Source organism: Miniopterus natalensis, chromosome 1 (genome assembly GCF_054644295.1).
Source record: "Miniopterus natalensis isolate mMinNat1 chromosome 1, mMinNat1.hap1, whole genome shotgun sequence".
In the NCBI taxonomy this organism is placed as follows: Eukaryota; Metazoa; Chordata; class Mammalia; order Chiroptera; family Miniopteridae; genus Miniopterus; species Miniopterus natalensis.
The window spans coordinates 41,487,391-41,509,368 of NC_142081.1; the positions used below are offsets into that span (position 1 = coordinate 41,487,391).

General features: G+C 42.4%; 2 protein-coding genes across 2 annotated transcripts in view; one reads left to right on the top strand and one right to left on the bottom strand.

Moving 5' to 3' along the window:
• The first annotated feature begins 1,320 nt into the window (after window positions 1-1,320).
• SPG21 (SPG21 abhydrolase domain containing, maspardin) lies at window positions 1,321-17,625 on the top strand. Its single transcript, XM_016208605.2, has 9 exons — window positions 1,321-1,415; window positions 5,083-5,169; window positions 7,986-8,147; window positions 11,268-11,348; window positions 12,244-12,389; window positions 12,471-12,579; window positions 13,478-13,585; window positions 15,421-15,561; window positions 16,922-17,625. The coding sequence occupies exons 2-9, from the start codon at window positions 5,107-5,109 to the stop codon at window positions 17,036-17,038; spliced, it is 927 nt and encodes a 308-aa protein (XP_016064091.1). The 5' UTR covers window positions 1,321-1,415; window positions 5,083-5,106; the 3' UTR covers window positions 17,039-17,625.
• Window positions 17,626-20,912: 3,287 nt separating this feature from the next.
• ANKDD1A (ankyrin repeat and death domain containing 1A) overlaps window positions 20,913-21,978 on the bottom strand; it is a 39,855-nt gene continuing 38,789 nt past the window's right edge. Inside the window, exon 15 of the mRNA XM_087820871.1 lies at window positions 20,913-21,978. This exon is cut by the window's right edge and continues 485 nt beyond it. The gene's annotated coding sequence lies outside the window, so the exon portion shown is untranslated.

Here is a 21,978-nt window from a genome sequence, read left to right on the forward strand (position 1 = left end):
GTTTTAGAAATATATATGGATAGATTTGTTTATTCTCTCATTAATTCATTCAATATCCATTTAGTACCTCTTAAGAGCCTGATCATTTGCTAAGGCACTGGTTGAATCACTGTTCCTTTTTTTCCCTTTTCCCTAAATTAAAGCTCCCAACCCCGTTGGACAAATAAATAATGTGATGCGGACCCATAATGGGTTTACATACAACCAGTGATTTGTCAGTTACTCCATTAAACTATTCCAAAGTTTAAAAATCTTCTGTGGGAGCACGGTACTTACAATAAAAGACTGCTTCCTATGACTGACTTGAAACTCCCAAAGAGGTGATGGGGGGGGGGCGGGGCGCTGCGAATGTGTTACTGTGCTCTTGGGAAATGTTTTTGGGATTCGTCAGTTCTACACTGGGACCCAAAGCTCCTGAGCAGGAGGGCAGAGGACATAACTAAGGATGCAATATACTAGGATTCTCCCCAGACCTTAATCCCATAAACAATTGCCTGGGGTAAGGGCAAAATCCAAAGCTTGAATGTTATTCAGTCTTATCATATATTCTTTCAGCAAATATTTCACTCAAAAAGTCATGACATCTGCAACATTTTGCTTAAGAAAAATGATTATAAAGATACCAATGTTCTCTGTTCCTTTAAGGGAGTGATGAAGGAGCTGGAGGCCCCGCGGGGGCTGTTCCCAGGAAGCCCTCAGAGCGTCGGCACTTATCTGGAAAGGGAAGTGGGTGCGTTACCGTGGAGGACCGCGGAGGGCGTCTGTGGCTGTGCCGAGAAAACTTGCCAAGAAAAGGGAGGATGCAAAGCCTGGAACTCAACGGGGTCCCCTCATAGCTTTGTGCGGCGGAGGGTAACCTGCTTCCTCCAAGAGGGCGCGACCTGAAGGCAGAGGCAGGTCCCAAGGGGCTCGGTGACCCCTCCTCCTGTTTCCGCAGCCTCTCCCACGGCAGACAGGTGACGCAGAGCGGATCCCGAGGCGCTCGGACCTCCTCCCCACGTCCGCAACCACCGCCCGGTGGACGCCGGCTTCCCGTCCCGCACGGAGAAGCCCGAGCGCCAGTCATCTCGCACCCGGCCCGTCGCCATAGTGACCACCGGCGCCCTGCAGCCCCGCCCCTTCCTCACGACGTGGCCCCACCCCCTTCAAACCCGGAAGCGGGAGAGGGGAGCCCGATGCGCAGACCTTTCGGGAGGAGGGACGGGGCGGCCCAGGTTCGCTCGGCCGCGCGCCCCGCCCCTCGGAGGCCGGCCGCCCCCGGAGCCCCAGTGCCTGCAGCGCCTGTGGGTCCTGAGCGCTCCGGACGCCGGCCCCGCGCGGGCCCCGCCGCCTCCTCGGCCCGCTCCCGTACTGGAGGGAAGAGCGGCCTTGGGGAGGAGGAAAGAGGACGTGGGGGTGGCCACGGCTGGTGAGAGGTGGGCGAGGCCTAGGAAGCCGGGGTGTGCTGTGCTGTGTGTATGGGGTTGCAGGTGAGTGTGTATGTTGTGTGAGCGACTGGCTCAGTCGGTATGACTTTGTGAGTGGGCCGATCCATGTGACCATGCACGTGATCGTGTGTGGGGGGGCTGAGCTCAAGACTGAGTTCAGGGGGTGGTCGCTGTGCCTGTGACCCTGCCTTTGTGTGGCTGCCACGGGGAGGGGGGACTGGGAAAGGATGGGGGTCCGTGTGGAGGACGTCTGGGGTGAGGGTGGGGGGCGCTTGACCAGGCCATACTCCTGCAATCGCATCCTGGGGCTACACTGCTGCAGCCCAGGAAGATGTTTTCCATTAAACTTTTAAGAACTCTGAGCAGAGGCCAGTTATTTTGGAGATTGTGCCTCAGCCTGAAAGTGACAAATGACTTCGTCATTGCTGAGTGAGACTTGAGAAAAGTAGCAGAGCTGGAGTGTCTCACTTTTCCTCTTCTCATTTTCCTGGGGAGTTATGAGCTCTGCATTTATGCCGCTTCTCCACCTACAATGTTCCAGCTCCTGTTAGCACAAAAATTCAAGAGACTGAAGAGTAACTTAATAGCTGTGTGCAATTTTCCAAAGGTTTTTATACCAAGACAGAACACAAGATGAGGTGTCACAGAAGAAATGTCAAGTAGGCAGCTTTTCCTCCCAGGAGATTTAGAAGATAATGGAAAAAAGTTCATGAAAAAGGAATAAATCTTCCCCTGAAGAGATCTAAAAAAAAGGATAGCTATTTACTGGTGTGGAACGGAGACTTGCTTTAAAAAGCCAGTTGCATCACCTGGAGAGTCTCCGGTTCAATATTTTGTTATTGTGGTGTTAATAATAATCACAGATTGGCCATATGTAGATCAACTACGGGTTGAGATAAAGGTTCAGAAAACCTCTGACTAGTTAAGCTAGTTATGTGACAAACATTGGTAAAGGTGATTTCATCGACTGTAAACTGGCAGGTTCTGTTGAAACATAAGCGCTGGTAATTCTTAGTGCACACTCATACTGGCAGTTTCACTGTGGAGCAGCCGGAGGGCCAGGGAGGGCCAGGTGTCCAAAGCATTCCGGAGGAGGGGCTTCCCTGAGCAAGACTGAGGCTAGTCTCTGCAGCCCTTTCCCTGCCAGCATGAACAGGTGCTTTTGTTTTTGTGAAGAATCGAATTGTGAGAGATCAAATCAGTGTTGAGCTCATGGTCCACATTCTTTCTTTTTTAATACCAACCAGTTTGGTCACAATCTCAGTTAACCTTTTTGCCATTTACAGAATGTTCTTCTTGTGACTTGGAAAAGTACACCCCTTTAGTGGATGAAAGAGAGCCTGGAGAACAAACTTCCTTTTCATACTGCTCACAGCTGCTTTCCCTTTGCAGCAGTGAGGGTTTTTTCCCCACTTAGATGTCAGTTGGTCATACGCAGCATTTGCTATCTGTCTTACCTTTCATGTACTGCCAAACTAGCACAAGTGTTAAAATCACTTGCCTCTACAAAAATTTAGTCACAGGAATCTCTCCAGCAAGATTAGTTATAAAATGTTATGATGCTGAGGTGGTTGTGAATAATATTGAGGACTGCGGTAAGGAACATCTTTGTATTTATTGCTGTGGGAAGAAGTGGATGACAGTGGGGGAGGGGGGTTGCCTGTGTATAGTAGTTTGGTTAGTACGTTGCAGTTGGTTCCAAACTGAATAATTTGTTTTGTGCCAAGTTTGGTAAATCTAGAAGAAAGCTTTCTGGTTTTAATTAGCTAAGGTGTTTTATAAATCTATTGAGTAGATTTTTATTTTTGCTAAACATTTTTGATATTTCCTTCTGTAGAATAGTAATTGTTTATAGTAATGCAATAGTAAAAAAATGTCTCCATTAGGAAGCATGTAGACGATATCGGAATGTTTCAGGTCTGTCCAAGTTGAAAATACGCCAGAATCAACTGTATGTGCTAGTTGCTTTCAATTAAAAGTTATAACCAGTTCAGAGAAAGCCTATAGCTCAAATGGCTAAGATTTTTTAACATGTTAATATTTAAGAGAAAATGGATATGCAAAGAATGATTTTCTTTATTTCAGTATGAATAATAACTATATCTGTGCACAGTGATTTTCAAGATACGACTGCCTAATGATTTTCTTTATACTTTAGAGCAACTTACAATTTTAACAAATTTTTCTAAAAGTACCATCTTAGCCTTGAGAGAAGAGACCATTATTACAATGTCAAGGTTGTAAATCAAGTTTAATATTGGATGTCTACACTTAACATTTCCTTGGGGTTCAATCTGTCAACCTCCCCCTCTCCCCCCCAAGGTTAGAGGTAACAGTTGAGACTGCTGAGTGCCCTGTGTGCCTGAGGGAGATGTGGAGGGCGAAGGAGGAAGAGCTCCATTGGTTTTAGAATCCCCTGACCCTGGTCAGTCCAGAGAAGCCCTCTGAAACGACAGCTCAGAGTCAGCCCAGAAGTTAAATCCTAGGGTCTCAAACTCATCACAGCCCTGCTAGGAAATCCAGACTTGCCCTGGGCTAGAGGACAGGGTACGTTGCAGATATTTGATCCTTTGAAACCAATGCGTGGAAGTTCCTCATTTGGCAATAAGAGTCTGCAACAGGGAACTATAATTTCAGGTTCCTGTTATGGCATAACACACATGCCTGAGCAAGGAGAGCAGCCTTTAAACTGAAGATGCTCAGCCAGTTCAACACCCATAGTTGCCCAAGTTAGAAGGGACTCTAGGATTGCCTAGTTCAGTATCCTTAGGACGTAGTCAGTCAACAGATAATGCCTGCTATGTGTCAAGCACTGTTCTAGGCTTTGGAGATACCGTGGTGAAAACAGTCATGGATGAGAAAACAAGGCCAAAGGGGGTCAGTGACTGTTCCAAGGTCACAGAACTATAAGAGCTGGAAATCACTAATCTCACAACAAAAGACCACACATTTTTTCTAAAGGCACGTGTTTTGTTTGGCTGCTAGTTCTAATGCCCTCAAGCCTACCCTCATATATTATCATAGATCTTTCAGAGAATATTATATCATTTTTAATCACACCGATATGAACAGCAATTTTTCTGTGTTTTGGATTAAGAACTGCATGTGAGGTTCTGAAGTTATGTTCCACTACAGTTAGATTTGTGGCATTTGGTGAATTGATCAGGAAGCAGGCTTACATTAACTCCTTTCTCTAGTGTGGACTGTTCCCTATAATTCTATCAAACAGAAACATCTTTATTAAAAATGGATTAATAAAATATTGACAAAAGATAGGGGACGGTATGCAGTTTGGAGTCATTTAACTAGGACAGGCAATCTGGTGTCAGAAAAGGCTTGTGCCTTTGGTCCTAGCTCTGCAGTAGCCATGGCATCTCTGGTAAGCCGTTTAAATTTTCTAGACCAGATTCCTCTTTTGAAGGACTAAAGGAGGTTTGAATAATTATCTCTCAGGGGCCCTTCCTGCTCTATGATGATAACATTTCACCAAACTGTTTTCTGTGGTTTAAGTATATACCAACAAGGTAAAAATAGCCCATTTCCTTGGTTTTACCCTTTAAAGTGTGCATTGTGGGTATAGCTAGACCAGACTCTGCATTTAGTTCCCATGTAAACATGAATTCTTGATATGAAACATCACATGCTTTTATTTCAGGGTTAACCTCCATTTCAGCTAATCATGGGAGAGATTAAAGTCTCTCCTGATTATAACTGGTTTAGAAGCACAGTCCCCCTTAAAAAGGTATGTATGATTTTACTACACCTCTTATTTGCAAAATTTTATATTGTTTTTGTGTGTGATTTAGATGTTATGTCTTAGTAGTATTTGAGAGTAAAGGTTATTGCCAAGTGTCGTGACTTTGGGTTGCAGAGCATAAAGTTCACCCCTTCTCTGTTAAGTACAGCCAGCTTTTGAGACTCACTCAAGAGTAAAGGGGAGTATAACTATAGTCGTTATTTTATAATTACTTTTACATATTCAAGCAAGCAAGAATATGTATATTCCTCAGTATAGTTTAGTGGAAAGCTTACAGCACAGTCATATTATAAAGCATTTTTCTGTTCCTCAGATTTAAGATTTACAGTGGGTTACATTAGAGGTCTTCTGTTAGCAATGATACACTCACTCTGCCACAGTCATCTCCTGGAAACTTTATTTCCCTGGAATGTCCAAAAACACCAAATACTTATATTGAAATTTCACTATTGACTCTGAGTCCCAGATTAATCCTAAATGTTTGGGGATCACACTAGACAAGGGCTGTATAAAATCTTTGCTGATCCCCTTGCAAAAGTATTAGAGTACTATGGTCTGAAGATCATCTATGTCTGTTATTTTGTCAGGGTAGATAGCTGTGGAAGTATCATGCAAATCTGAAATAACAACAAAATTACTCTCCATATAGAAACTTGAGATATAATTTCCAAGTATAGACAGAATTCCCGCTATATACCTGGCACTGTTCTAGGAAGTCCACAGATATCTTATTTAATCCTTTCAATAGTTTAACAAAGTGGGCAGTGGTGTGCCCATTTTATAGATGAGAAAACTGAGGTTCACGGTGGTTAGCTTGTTAAAGGTCAAACAGCCTGGTAGGGTTGGGATTAAAATCAGATTAATCTGGCTTCAAAGCTGGAAGTACGTGGCTGCTTACCAAAAGGAGCCCCCTTTCTTCTTGCTACCCGGAAACTTGCCCATGCTAAAAAGAGAACTGGCCTCTGGAGTCCCTCTACTTTGTCCCATCCCCTCAAGGTAACTCATGCAAGCTCCTCTTGATGGACTCAACAAGTTGATCACCAGACCCAGAACAACCCAAACTTATCTAGTCTTAGAAGCAGTTATAGGAAGTTGTTTTATTGATGTGATTTTTTGCAGCTGTCAGGTCAGTTTGGTTCATAAAAGTCATAATAAATTTGCTTGATACATTTTGTGGGGCTAGATTTTATATTATCAAACAGATATGTGTCTTCTAAAGGAATTCTGACAAAATTGCTATTCACAGAACTCTGAGAAAGTTGAAGTGATAAACAACCTTCAAGTATTTATGACATATTTAGAACATACTATGTTAATTATATCTCAATAAAACTGGGGGAGGGAAAGGGGGGAAAAACATGCTATTGTTCTTACTTTTCTTCCAAATTGGATTATTGAAATAATTTTCTGGCAAACTTTAGAGATCTTTTCTCATATGAATTTTATTACTACAAGATTGAGATTTACTGTCTGCAATGTCAAAGTGAGAGATTTTTACCACAATTATAACAGAAAGATATGAAAAGCAAAAATGTGAATGGCAAAATACAAACAATATGAATGTGAGATACTATTGTGACCACCTGTGGCCTGGGCAAGTCCGAAAGGGAATTGCCAGGGCCCTCTGGACTTTGCCTTGCCCTGTTGTCTGCTCCTAGTAACATCAGTGACCACGGTCAGTGTGCTGCCACCCAGAATGACACAGCACTGCCAGCTAGGAGATCTCAGGAAGTAGAACCTGGAGGACTTGAACTTTTTAATGTAAAATTAGGATAAATATTGATTTGCACTGGCAAAAGTTCAAGCCATTATTGTACTTTTCCAAATACCACCAAAAGTGAAAGAAAACAAAAATTAAACTAACACACAATGAATAATTCTAATAGCTAACACTTATTGAACACTGAGAATCGGTGACTTGAGTAGTCTCAGCTCATTTAATGTGCATCGTTCCCCCCTGTTGGGTCAAGAGCCATTAAATCAGGAGGGTTTCTGATCACCTCCTTTCTACCCACTTGCCCCTCAAAAAAAAAGCCAGTTTTTCCTGTATCCACTCCCCACACCCGACTGAATGGTTTGAAACATTCTCCTGGGACAGTGACACCCACACCCGCCTTGTCCCTCCTCTAGCAGAAGTCTCCCCTTCGGAAGCTTGGGCTAGATCAGGTTCCTGAAGCATCTCCTGAGTGGTGCCATCTCTACCCAGTTGGTCCCTAGAGCCTGAAGTCTTGTCTCTCCCTTGCCTCCCCTGTTCACACTTTGACCTGACTCATCCCAGTCAGCCCCCTGGGTCAGCACTGGAGAGTGACTCTGCAAACTGCCCTTCTCCAACACGCAGACACACACACATATATACACACCCCACACACATACACACAAACACACACCCCACATACATACACCCTACACATACACACAAACACACACAAGCATACACACACACACACACGTATGGGGAAGAAATAAGATGCCATGTACCGAGTTTACAGTTTAATGGTAAACAAAATAGACTTCATATAATCATGGATGGAAAGGAAAATTGAAAACTGGTAGAAAAAGCAGCTCTTTGGAAGAGTATAAAGCAGTTCTGTGAAATATTTCCTTAGCACCAAGAAAGGAAAAGGAGACCAAAGCAGTTTATTTTATGTACTAATCTGGCTGACGCCCCCCCACCCCATCCCCAGGTTACCTTTTAACAAACAAGACAGTGGTACGAAAATTGTCGGCAAAATTATAGTGTGAAATTAACAGTACAAAAAACAAATCTGTAAGACTCCTTTTTTATATAACTTTCCCTCCAGATTATCGTGGATGATGACGACAGTAAGATCTGGTCACTCTATGATGCAGGTCCCAGAAATATCAGGTGTCCTCTCATATTTCTGCCCCCCGTCAGCGGCACTGCAGATGTATTTTTCCGGCAGATTTTGGCTTTGACTGGATGGGGTTACCGGGTGATAGCTGTAAGTATTACTGATTCAGTATTCCAGTTCAGATCCACATTGTATGGTTTTTTGTGCTTCTGTTTCTGATCCACTATGGTAAAGGACACATTTTTTATTGTGGTAAGATACTGTTTTTCTTTTTTAAAACGTGAAATGAAGATTTTTTGGGTTTTGTTTTGTTAATCCTCACCTGAGGATATCTTTTCCATTGATTTTAGCGAGAATGGAAGGGGGTGGGGACAGAGAAAGACAGAGAAAGAGAAACATCAGTGTGAGAGAGACACGTCCGTTGGTTGCCTCCCGCACACACCCTGACCGGGGGCCTGGGATGGAACCTGCAGCCCAGGTAGGTGCCCTTGACCAGGAATCAGACCCTAGATCTTTCAGTCTGTAGGCCGATGCTGTAACCACTAAGGCAGACCGGCCAGGGCAAAAATGTGAAATGAGGCCTTTTGAAGGAAGGTGTTATGGTAGCCAGAGATGCAGAAGGGACAAACTTCTGTCAGAAGCCTTCTCCACTCCCAGCTTTTCTGTGCGTTTTCTCCTGTCGCTCTTCTCACAAGTCTGATCAGTGGGAAGCATTGTCCTTGTTCATAGATGAGGAAACTGAGGTCAGGCCATTTTACTGATCACTGCAGGTCACACAGCCAGTAAGTGGTAGAGGGAGAGCCAAGCTCAGTCCTCTGACTCCATTTCCACTCCTTGTTTATTACACCACTGCTCCCGGGAGGTGAGCATGGCATGTTAGACAGCGAAGAGATCTGCTAACATGCAGGTGACCGAAAGCTTCCTTTAATGTACATCTTTGACAGTTGAATGGAGGTTCATTAATTAGCTTGTGTCCTCAGCATTTGATTAAGAACTTTTTGGTTTTTAGTTGTATTTTACCGCTGAGTCTGGTCTCAATCTAGTTTCCCATTGATCATTCTTGAGTCTTCTCTGGGAGAAAGGTGTGGGTGGGGAAGGCACTGTTGCTGGTGACATTTTTTTGGCACACCTCGACTGTGTAAGGACAATGGAGGGTGGTCTCCTAACTTCCAAGGAAGGAGAGATTTTTGCTTTGGAGCTGGCAGTTGTTTCTGGGACCTGGAATATTAACATGTAAATGGTACTTCCCATGGAACTACTGTTGTTATACATTTTATTTACTGTCTAACGGAAAGAAAATGTGGGCCAGATCTCTTCTCTTGAAAGGTAACCAAAAATTCTACTGAGGGCACCACCAACTGGGGCCACACAAAACAAATCTAATTCCTCTTCCTCCTTCCTGACAGCCCTTTTCTTTCTTAAGAAAACTGGTTATTATCAGCGGGCACTGCCTGCTACCTTCCTCCCAGGTCTTTTCTTCCCTGGTTAAATCCCTCAAGATTCTTGAGCCATTACTCATAGGGCATGTTTGAGTCTCTCTTGTTCTAGGGTTTCAGTAATCCCTCTTAGTGGACAGCCTTCCATGAGAGCAGGGTGGTAACTGCCCCCATCCCAGCTCTCTGCAGCCTCACACATGACTACCTTTCCTGCGGCCCCTGTTATCAGCCAGGGAGGAGGAGCCCCCAGGCCTCTGTTCCACTTTAGAGCGCTGTGGAAAGCTGACTGTATCACTCCAAACTGGCAGGTCCTGATATCTTGCCTTCTAGCTGGGTATTTCTTCTTGCCGTCAAGCTTCTTGATGTGGGATTTCCCTATCTCATTAGCTAGATAATCAATGAAGCAAAGGCCAACAGTGTTTCAAAATTACTTTGTCCTTACAATTTGAACAGAATGCCCAATACCATGAGGTTTTGAAACTTATTAGATATTTGTTAGCATCTAGCAGTTAAAATGCACAGATACGTTTTTAATTTAAAATTTTTAAATGAAATCTACAATTCGCATGCAGTTGTAAGAAATAATACAGAAATATATCCCTTTGCACTTTGCCCAGTTTCTTCCAGTGGTCACATTTCATAAAACGTCATACAATATCACAACCAGAGTATTGATACTAATATAATCCACCCATCTTATTCAGATTTTCCAGTCTTACTTATACTCAATTATGTGTGTAATAAGTAGTGTACAATTTTTCACTTGTCCTGGACACAGATATTTTTAAATTAAAGGTTTTATCCCCAGCCGAGTGGCTTAGTAGTTTGGAGCGTCGTCCCGTTGTACACCAAAAAGTTTTGCAGGTTCAGTCCCCAGTTGGGGTGGGTATGGGAAGCAACCAATCAATGTTGCTCTCTCACATCAGTGTTCCTCTCCCTCTCCTTCTCCCTCTCCCTCCTTCTCTCTCTATCATCTCTCTCTTGACTCAAATTTTCTGCCAGGGAGACTCTGTTCTCCATGCTGTCTCAAAATAGCAGAATCTTATCCACAAATGGAATTATTATAGTAAAAGTAACACATTACGTCAAATCTGAAATTATCCTGTAATTTACATGGCAGTATTTATTTTAATTATTATTAATGACAAAATGAATCTAAGTATTTAAAACAACAAGCCTGCCAGATGGGTCTTACATATTATTGAAGAAAGAGAATTCTTAGGTGACAAGCTTGAGTTTCCTAGAAAAGAATTAGTACTTGTATTTCTTTTTTTCCTCCTCATCAGCATTAATAAACAGGTGACTTAGGGTCAAGCACCATACTTTTTTGGTCATAAAAAAAGTTCAAGAAATCATACAGACTAATTAAGTCAATTGAAAGAAAAGGAACAATTTTATTGAATGCTCCCTGAAAGAAATGCTACCCAAAAGAGAGGGAACACTCTTTAGAACAGGTTTTGTTTCTGGTTCTCCTGAGCCATAATTCAGAATGAATTTGGATTTCCGGGGAAACGGTATTTCTTTACTTGGATGGGCTCTGCTCTGTGCACCTTTGAGCCTCCGAGTTTCTCAGCTGTTTGGAAAGGAAAGCGATGTGAACTGAAATTGTTATTCACATACTATCAAGGTGTGTGTTTGCTTTTTTTTCTTCTTAAAATCGGTCTGTTAGATAAAACGTGAATTTTGAAGTTTAGGAGGAGGTGAGAAACGTATTTTCACATATTTTGAATAAGGAGCAGAGCTTAAGCAACTGAGAAATGCTATTATGAGAGTCCTAAATTTTTCAGATATATAGGAGTTAAATAAATAAGTTTTAAATTCTTTATTATTTCAGTTGCAATATCCAGTTTATTGGGACCATCTTGAATTCTGTGATGGATTCAGAAAGCTTTTAGACCATTTACAACTGGATAAAGTGAGTACCATGAAACAAATTACTTTCATGTGACTTTAATGCAGCATTTGCGTTATAAAGCCTGGTGTTGTCTTTCTCTTATTTTTTAATAACAGCTCATAGAGATAAAAGTCCCATACCATACAATTTACCCTTTTTCAAGTGTATAATTCAAAGGTTTTTAGTATTTTTACAGATATGTACAGTCATCACCACAGTCAATTTTAGAATACTTTTTCTTGCTCCAATAAGAAACCCCATACCCAGCAGTCACTCTTCACTTGCCCTCCCCCTAACCCTGGCAACCTACTCTACTTTCTGTCTCTGTGGACTTGCCTGTTCTGGATATTTTGTGTAAGTGAAATCAGTCTTTTCTGACTGGCTTCTTTAGCTTAGCGTAAAGTTTTTGAGGTTCGTCCATGTGGTAGCATATATAATTCCTTCATTCCTTTTTATTGTCAAATAATATCTCATTGTATGGATATAGCACATTTCGCCTATCCATTCATTAGTTGGTGCACATTTGGATTGTTTCCAGAATATTTGGCTATTATAAATAACACTGCTGTGAACATTTATGTATAAGTTTTGGTGTGGACATGTGTTTTCAGTTCTCTTGGGGATAGAGTGGAATTACTGACTCATAGTTTTCTTAAACAGAAACTGCTAAGTGGTTTCATTTGTGAACACCTTTTTTTTAACACCTTATGCACAGTTGTTTTATTTTCGTGAGGAATATATAAATTGCATTTATATACAATACTTCCTAAAATTCTAACTGCTATAGTTAGTTTAGTTTATTGGCTAGTAGTGACAGTGTATTCTGTGGTTGGTGACTGTTAAAACAACTTTTTTTATATTTATGTTCAGGATTGATCATTGTTATAGGATCCTCCTTGTGTTTGTTTACAATTAGGTTCATCTTTTTGGGGCTTCTTTGGGAGGCTTTTTGGCCCAGAAATTTGCTGAATATACTCACAAATCTCCCAGAGTCCATTCCCTCATTCTCTGCAATTCCTTCAGTGACACCTCCATCTTTAACCAAACTTGGACTGCAAACAGGTAAGAATGTAAACATTTGGCCAAAATTCTTACTATTTTTGTAGTCTTCGAAGTTTAAATTATCAGGTCTTTGTTTTACAGCTTTTGGCTGATGCCATCATTTATGCTCAAAAAAATAGTTCTTGGAAACTTTTCATCTGGCCCAGTGGACCCTGTGATGGCTGATGCTATTGATTTCATGGTGGACAGGGTAAGGATCATCGAATTGGGGTGGGGACATCTTGTACTGGGAGTTTTCATGTTTGCTTGGTTCCTGAAGGTACATCTATCTCGTTGAACATGTATTAGAGGTGCTCGTTAAGTAGTCTTCCATATTAACTTTAAAATATCCAAAGACATTACTGCTGGTAATTCATCAGAATCACTGGGGAGAGCTTTTCAAAATACAGATTCCAAGGCCTCACACCAGACCATGGAGCTGAAATTCCTGGGCATGGGATCTGGGATTCCTACATTTTTATTCCACTCCCTCTTCAGCTTCCTCCAGGTGGATCTGATGTAGCAGGTCTATAGGCTTGCATTTATTTTTATTTTTATTTATTGATTTTTTGGAGAGAGAAAAGAAGGGAGAGAGAGAAAGCGAGAGAGAGAGCAAAACATCAATTTGTTGTTCCACTTATTTATGCATTCATTTGTTGATTCTTGTATGTGCCCTGCTCCAGGGATCGAACCTGCAGCCTTGGTGTATCGGGATGACACTCTAACCAACTGAGCTACCTGGCCAGTGCTAGACTTGTATTTAGAAAATACTGGGTTAGATGATTTTTCTGAGGTCTTAGTCAGCTCTAAGATCTCCTAAATGTTTATCATATTGGGCTGCGGGAATTGACATGCTGCCCACAGGCACGTAGTTGAAGAAGCAGTTGAGGTTGAAGACTATGAAAGGCCAGGCTCCCAGAACAGAAGAATGCCACCACCTGAGAGGCCTAGTTGATAGCTCTCAAATACATTGTGCTTCCTTATCGGTGACCTTTCTGGCCCCACTACACATGATACCTCCTTTATAAGAACAAATATTATCTGTAGATTTAATGAAAATATGAAAAACAAAACTAATTCAATAACTTTACCTGTGTTTCTTTCTATAGCTGGAAAGTTTGGGTCAGAGCGAACTGGCTTCGAGACTTACCCTGAATTGTCAAAATTCTTATGTGGAACCTCATAAAATTCGGGACATTCCTGTAACCATTATGGATGTAAGCTTCCTTTTAAGTAAAATAGATGCTTTATCTTTTTAAATGTATATGTCCAGATCCTCCTCATAATTATTCTGTTATTTTTCAGTGTTTTTCAAATGCAGCCTTGGATTTTTTTTTTTACTCCTCAGCTTTCTTAACTCCAAAACAACTCCTAGCAGGAATAACACCATTGAAATGAGAATAAATTTAAACAAATGTGGTAGTTCTTACCCATTTTACCAACAGATATTGCACTTTGGCTATTACACATCTGGGCAGCAAAGAAAAGGTACCCTGGGGAGGGCAGCGAAACAAGAATTCCATAACATCTAATTAGTACAAAAACTTCTTAGATTTTTGAGTTATGGTAAAATATACATAACAAAGTTGACCATTTTGACCATTTTTGAGTGTATAGTTCAGTGGCATTAAGTGCATTTAGTGTTGTGCAGCCATCCCCGCTGCCTAGTTCCAGAAGTTTTCATCGTGCCAGACTGCAACCCGGCGCCCGTTGGACAGCAGCTCCCCAGTCTCCGCCCCTCCTCCCAGTCCCCGCGCCGTGTTGTAGCGCGTATCAGCGTGTCATTTCTTTTTAAGGCTGAGTAATATTCCATTGCGTGTGTGTACCCCGTTTTATTTGTCCATTCATCTGTTGATGGACATTTGGGTTGTTCCCACCTCTTGGCTGCTGTGGATAATGCTGCTCTGAACGTGGGCGTACAAATACCTGTTTGAGTCCGCACTGTTCATTCTCTTGGGCATATACCTGGAAGTGGAATTGCTGGGGTCACATGGTAATTCTGTTTTTAGGTTTTTGAGAAACCATGATACCATTTTTCACAGTGGTTGTACCATTTTACATTTCCACCAGCAATGCACAAGGGTTCCAGTTGTCCCCTCTCTTCAGTGACACTTCTTATTTTCTGTTGTTTTGATAATGGCCATCCTAGTGGATGTGAAGTGGTATTTCATTGTGGTTTGGGCTTATATATTCTTTAATATCATATAACTATTTTGCCTCAAAAATAGATTTATTCCAAAATTCAGATAACAGGGTGTTTTTAGTTGATTTTGTCAGGAAATTATTTATTATAAGCATGTATACAATAACTTCTTACCATTTTTCACATTTACCGTGGCAGGGAGCCAGCCTTTCAGTGCACTTGGCGAAGTGTCTGCTTCTCAGGGTGCATTTGTTCTGCTTGCTCACCTTTTAAAACTGTGCCTACCGCTTGGATACATGGTTACTGAGAACTGTCTATAAGCTTTAGCAAGTTGAGATGCTTTTTTTTTTTTTTTGCTTCTTTTAAATTACTTTTTGAAAAACATTTTTGCATATGTGTATAAACATCATTTTTTATAGACATTGGAAAATGTAGAATCATATGCCCCAAACTGCTAGCAGTGGCTCCCTCAGGAAACTCTAAACTTCTTTGGATTTTCTTTTTTTTTTCACTGAGCATATACTACTTATGTAGCTGTTTTAAACTAATAAGTTTAAAAGTTCTTTTGTAGTTTTATGATCCTTTTAAAATTAATTGGCATTTTCAATGATGATTCACTATTAATATTGTTAATTCAGTTAGCTATGTTTGAGGAAAAAGGAAATTCATATGAGAATCCCCTCACCTCGCCCCACCGCACAAAGGATGCAAGAGACCTTTGGCAGCAAAACTGTAGCTAATGTCTTACATTGGAATCAGAGTCACTGGGGTCAGCAGGAAGAGGTGGCCCAGACTGCACAGGGGTCAGCAGTGTCTCTTCATGAGAAAGAAATGCTTAGGGAGCAGTTTCCATAATGTGAAAAGAACATATTAATACCAGCAGGTTTCAACCTTGTCTTTTTCTAAAAGGTATTTGACCAGAGTGCACTTTCAACTGAAGCTAAAGAAGAAATGTACAAACTGTATCCTAATGCGCGGAGGGCTCACCTTAAAACAGGAGGCAATTTCCCATACTTGTGCAGAAGTGCAGAGGTGAACCTTTATGTACAGGTGAGTCCCAGCTTGGAACCCTGAGTACTTTGAGCCCAAAGTGTATGGTTTGAAGCATAAAGCCTTTTTTTTTCTGATGGTGGTGGAGTAAGAGAACTACAGAATTCCCTGTAGGAATGAGCATTGATTCAATCAAGTTGGTTTCCATTAATTTATAGGAGAATTCGAGCAGGTATTTAGAGGTCCCCGGGTGAGTCTCCGCCCACCATCCCTTTTCTAAGAACAGTAGGCCCACCTGCCTCCACACCGAAGCAGCCATTTGGTAGGATGTCACCTTGCCTCCTGGACGCAATGGATTCAGTCAGTGCAGGACACTGGACCTTAATGGGATCGAGCTGAATTCCATGAAGTGACTTCTTGATCTATTTTTTTTTTTTTTAAATATATCTTTATTGATTTCAGAGAGAGGAAAGGAGAGGGAGAGAGAGATAGAAACATCAATGATGACAGAGTCATTGATCGAACCCGTAACCCGGGCTTGTGCCCTGACCGGGAATTGAACCCCGATCACCTGGATCCTAGGTCGACGCTCAACCGCTGAGCCACGCCCGCCGGGCTTCTTGGTCTATTTGTAATGCATTAAAAAAACACACACACAAGCCCTGGCCAGTGTTGCTCAGTGGTTGGACTCAGTGGTTAGAGCGTTGGCCCACGCACCAAGGGGTCATAGGTTCGATTCCCAGTCAAGGGCACATACCTGGGTTGCAGGTTCGATCCCTGGTGAGTGCAGGAGGCAAGCAATCAATGTGTCTCTCACATCAGATGTTTCTCTTTTCCCCTCCCTCCCTCCCTCCCTTCCACTCTTGAAGAACAAAAGCAATGGAAAAAATATCCTCAGGTGAGGATTAACTAAAAGAAAAAAATGCCAAAAATAACACATAGCCACCTCCTCATCTTCCACCTGAGTGGGATTAGAATACCGGTGAGAAATGATTGCTTTGGCAATTTGGCAGCAAGTACCAGGACTCTTAAAAAAACAGTCATGTCCTTTGATCCTGTCATCTGCTTGTGGAAATGGATCCTACGGAGAGGATCCTAAATACAGAAACACTTGATTCCAAGAGACATTCATCATGGTGTTGGGCAGAACAGCAGAGGCTGGGAAGGGCCTCGCAGCAGCAGAGGGGCAGGGTAGACACCTGCTCGTGGAGCAGATGCACCATTTAAGATGTTTATGAAGAATTCGTAGGAACTTGGAGAGAAGGAACAAAGATCCCAAATTGTTTTTAAAAATACTTCTTTGACTTCTCTGTGTTTTCCAGTTTTTCTCTAATTTGTATGTATTACTCTGTAATTTTAGAAGTACAAAGCATTTATATACTATGGTGACATTTACAGTAATGATTCTGCATTTCTACAGATACATTTGCTGCAATTCCATGGAACCAAATACGCGGCCATCGACCCGTCGATGGTCAGTGCAGAGGAACTCGAGGTGCAGAAAGGCAACCTGGGCCTCAGTCAGGAGGAGCAGTAGCCGGGGCTTTGGCTGGCGATGACAGGAATCCAGCGAGTTCCTGTACAATCAGTGACGTCGGTGCCCGCCAGGGGGCCCCTCTGCTCAGTTGTTGGGCTATCACTGTTTGGAAGTAGGACTGATTGTCACCTTCGTGACAGGCAGCAGCTCTTCTAAGCCAGTGTAACTGTTCCCTCTTCGGTTTTTTTAGCTTTTGAATTTGAAGAAGTACTTTTGAAGACTCCCATTTTAAGAATTGTGAACATTTTGCTACCAAAAGTCTTCACCCTTGTGTCCTTATGTGAATGTTAATTTCTGAGGTTTGGGATTTTGGGGGAATTTTTTTCCTTGTCTTTTTTTCTTTCTTCCTTTCTTCTTATGTTATTTGCTATAAATACCGCACATCCAGATTGTGTGTCAGAAGGACATTGATTATTTGTATGCTATCTTGGTTATAACCGTTACCAGAGTACCAAGGCTCTTGTCACATTGTTTGCTCTCCTGCAGGTCAACTACTTCAGATTTCCAGTTATGTAAATTGTTTTGAGTTTTCGCTGTTATCTTTCTAGGCATTACAGTCATTTGGAATAAAAATTCAATTTCAGTGAGTGGCTTTTTTTGGTTATTGTAGCTACCCGACCAGACTACACAGACATAGGACTTTCTGAGAAGCAGACCGTGGTGTTTGCCAATTCTGTGTGACTTTAGGTAAGTTACTTAATCTCTTTTAAGCACAGTTTGCCATGGTAAAATAACAGTAGCTATCATTTATTGAGCTGCTACTATGTGCCAGCTAGTTTTCATATCTTTTTTTCCCCTTCATGAAAAATTTTAAACACACATAAAGTAGAGAAAATAATATAGTGAAACATGCCCCACTCACCCAGCTTCAAAAATTATCAAGTCATGGACAGTGTTGTGTCATCTCTTACCCCATCGTCACTTCTTCCACACCTATTCCCACCACTGGATTACTTTAAAGCAATTTCTGATACTGTATGATTTTATCTATAACTATTTCTGTACATACTTTCAAGAGAGAAAATAACCATAATACCATCAACACACTTAAAAATTCACCAACAAGCCCAGCTGGGCATGGCTCAGTGGTTGAGCACTGACCTAGGATCCAGGAGACTGAGGTTCAATTCCCTGTCAGGGCACATGCTCGGGTTGCAGGCTCGATCCCCAGTCGGGAGCATGCAGGAGGCAGCCGATCAATGACTCTCTCATCATTGATGTTTCTCTCTCTCCCTCTCCCTTCCTCTCTTTGAAATCAATAAAGATATGTTTAAAAAAAAAAATCAACAATTCCTTCATATCATGAGTCAGTGTTCCCATTCACGACTATCTCATACACGTCTATGACTGACTGATTCTAATCAGTTTCCATACAAAGTTCACACGTTGTATTTGATTGAAATGTCTCTTAAATCTCTTCTAAACTATAAGTTCCTCTGCCCTCTATTTTTTTTCTTGCCATTAATTTGTTGAAGAAACAGGCTTGTTTGCCCTATAGAATTCACCACAGTCTGGATTTGGCTGATTGCAACCTCACAGTGTCCTTTAACTTGTTTCTCTGTCCCTGGTATTTCCCATAAACTGGTAGGTAGTTATATGTAGAGGCTTGAGCAGGTTCAAGTTCATTCTTTTTGGCAGGAATCCATAGGTGGAGTTGTGTGCTTCCTGTTGGGAACTTTAGAGGGCACATAATATCTGTCTGTGTCTAAGTTCTTAAGATTGCTCAGCTTCAGGCGTTGTCAGCCTGATCAGTCATTGGAAAATTCCTCTGATGGTTTAGCTGTCACTGCTGAGCACTGTACAGAAGCATCATTTCATTAGGGGATACAGAGCAGTGACAATACTTGAATTTTTATCTTTCCTTCTGCACTTATTAACTGGAATTCCCTAGTTACACAAAAAACAACTATAGCTTTTCCTCATTAACTATTTGGTTCTCTAAGTTTCAAAAAAATCAGCATCCATGCTTCTTTCCCTTTAAGTTTTCAAAATATTGAGTTGGTCATACTTTTTCAGATTTTAAACTAATTTTACAGGTGAGGTCATGGAGACTGGGAGAGGTCAAGAGACTTGCTCAGCGTCACACAGTAAGGAGTGGCCAAGTTGGGTCTGACCATCCCTAAAGCCGGTGATTTTTCCACAGAGGCCACAGTGTCTTTCTTATTTCTTCGTAACTTGACAATGGTCGTGAATTAGGGAAGCAGTTGGTAAACCATGAAGGCAGGGCTTGCTGTTTTTAACTTAGCATTGAGTCTTCCTTGCATAGTTTCACTGTGTGTGACTTCCCAACAAACAGGGAGCTCCTGTGGGCAGGGCCAGTCTACAGGTGGTGAGCTGCACCCCTCACCTGGTGCAGTAATGAACTAGGACTGCCCTCCACTTTCTTTTCAAATTCTCCCTTTGTGAGTCAGGGCCCTCAACAGCTTTAGCTGCTCCCTGGCTCTACACCCTGACAACTGTCATTTCTAGCCCTGACCAAGTTCAGGTGCTGGCCTTGAATGTCTACCTGTTAGGCCCCTCCACCGCCCAGACCAGGCTGCAGGCATCCCAGACTCTACTGGCAAAAGCCACTCATGTCCCCACTGCCCAAACCTGTCTCTTCTCTCCCAAACCCCATCACCTCAGTTCCCAGCACCACTGTTCCACTCAGCCATGTTGGACCCCCTCCCCACACCTCCACCCCCAGGTCTCAGACTGAAGCAGATGCTGAGATGAAACTTTGGGTGCAAGATGTTTATCAAGGATCAAAGGAAGGAAGGTTATGGAAGGAAGACAGATTGGGCATCTGTGACGCAGGCTGACAGGGTGGGGGGGCTCTGGGACAACTAGTGCCCACTGGAATAATCTCAACAGAGGGCTGAAAAGGCCCACCCCTCTGCACACCCGGCCCCTCACAGCCCTCCTGCCCCTCCAGCTCATCTCTCCTCTTCCTTCCATGCTTCCTGTGCTCCAGCCACACCGTTCTCCAGAGGCATCTCTGCACCTCCGTGCCACTAAATAGATTCCTTTTTGCTTGGAATGTGCTTTGCTCACTTCTGTCTTCTCTGTGAGCCTCTCACCTTCCTCCCCCTTACCTTCTCCAAGGAAGAATAAATCCCACAGTTCTCTACATACACCCATTACAGCACCAACCACATTATATTACATTATTGGTATCCGAGCCCCTCCACCACCCAGACTAAGTTGCTCAGCTCCACTCCCCAGCTCCCAGCAGACTGCCAGGCACTGACTGCAGATAGTGAGTTGAACGGTTGTGGTTACACAGAACCAATCCTGGTTTGGTTTGAGATTTTGCCATAGATCTCCCAAATAAAAGAAACAAGTATTGAATTTGAGAACTATTTCAACATTTCAATTTTTATTTTAAGAACTTGCTGTTTTTCTCAAAAAAAATACAAAATTCATTGTGCAAAATTCATCCAGATAAAATATTCAAGTCCCATGTGGTACAAAACACCTTTCCCAAATGGAAGATGGAAGAGGAGGGTTTTCCACCTCCACACAGCACGTGCAGAGAACGGGTGCCACATGCACAGAGGCTGCGCTATGCTGGGTCTGACTTCATGTGAACTTCGAGGCCTCAGGCAAGACACACCTCTCAGATCATCAAGTTATGCCTGTAAAATGGGCTGGTTTCAAAGCCTCTCTTTTTCAAAAGTTTTAGTTTGTGTGTGTATGTTTACGAATAGACTTTATTTTTAAAAAGTTTTAAAAAACAGCAGATAGTACGGAGTTCCCATATACCCCTCTCCACAGCACAGTTTCCCGTGTTAACTTGCATTAGTGTTAGTATGAGGTTTGCAGGTTTATCTGTAGGGTCAATTCCCAGATGTGGGATTGCCAGGTCACAGGGAAAATGTACCTGTAATTTTGGTAGATAAGCCACGTGCCTTTCAGAGGATTGTACCATTGTGAACTCCCACCAGCCATGTGTAATAGCTGAAACCCCTTTCAGCTCCAACAGTTTTTATTCTATCTCCTTCCCAGGACTCAGGCCCAATGGGAAACTCTGAGTTTGTCTAAGATGTGGGCTCCCCACTGGCCATCGCCATCTGTGCCATATGCCAGAGAGCTCGAATTAGAAACAGCTGGCAGGCAGAACTTCCAGGCTTCCAGCACAGGTACCTTCACATGCTGTGAAACCGTGAAGCTTCCAAAGTTGCATTTCCCTGGAACCACACTCGGATTGGTGTGGCCGAGCTGCACAATAACTGGCACTTGCAAGTCACCTAAAAGTGAAACTCCAGACCAGCTGTGCTGTCCAATACGCTGCCACTTGCCACAGGTATCTATTTAAATTTCAAATAATTAAAATGAAATAAAATGTAAAACTCAGTTCCTCAGTTCCACTTGCCACAATTCAAGTACTTAATAGCCACAGGTAGCTAGTGGCAAACATACTATGTAGCACAGATCCAGAACATTCCCATCGGCGCAGAAAGTTTGGTTGAATAGAGCTGCTCCCGAGAACTGAGGCTTTGTATAGGGCTATAAAAATGAGAATGACAGCTAATGGAAGGTGTGATCCTGGACTGGATCCTGGTCCAGGAAAAGGACATGAATGGCTAAAATGACTAAGGTCTGAAGATAAGCTGACAGTATTGTATCAGTGTTCATTTCTTGGGTTTGGAAATTATCCTCTGTTATGTAAGATGTGAATACTTGGGGAAGCTGTACTGTGAAGAGTGTTTGGAAATTCTTTGTATTATTTCTGCAACATTTTTCTAAGTCTGAAACGATTTCAAAAAAGTTATAAAACTTAAAAAAAAATTTAAACAAGAGGGAAAAAGTGAGAGTGTATGCTTCTTGGAACTGTCAAAGTGTACAAATAAGCTTGGGAACAGAAACAGCTGTGGAGTAAGCACAGCATCACTAAAAGCCAGTGAACGAGTTAAGGGCGGTCCATTTTGTAAGTGACGGATGGAGCCCTGCCCCAGGTT

Excerpts from the sequence above, each read along its gene's own strand:
- SPG21 (XM_016208605.2), top strand. The coding sequence starts at position 5,107 with ATGGGAGAGATTAAAGTCTCTCCTGATTATAACTGGTTTAGAAGCACA. Across the intron at positions 5,170-7,985 it reads GCACAGTCCCCCTTAAAAAG|ATTATCGTGGATGATGACGA; the intron begins GTATGTATGATT and ends CTTTCCCTCCAG. Across the intron at positions 8,148-11,267 it reads GGGGTTACCGGGTGATAGCT|TTGCAATATCCAGTTTATTG; the intron begins GTAAGTATTACT and ends TTATTATTTCAG.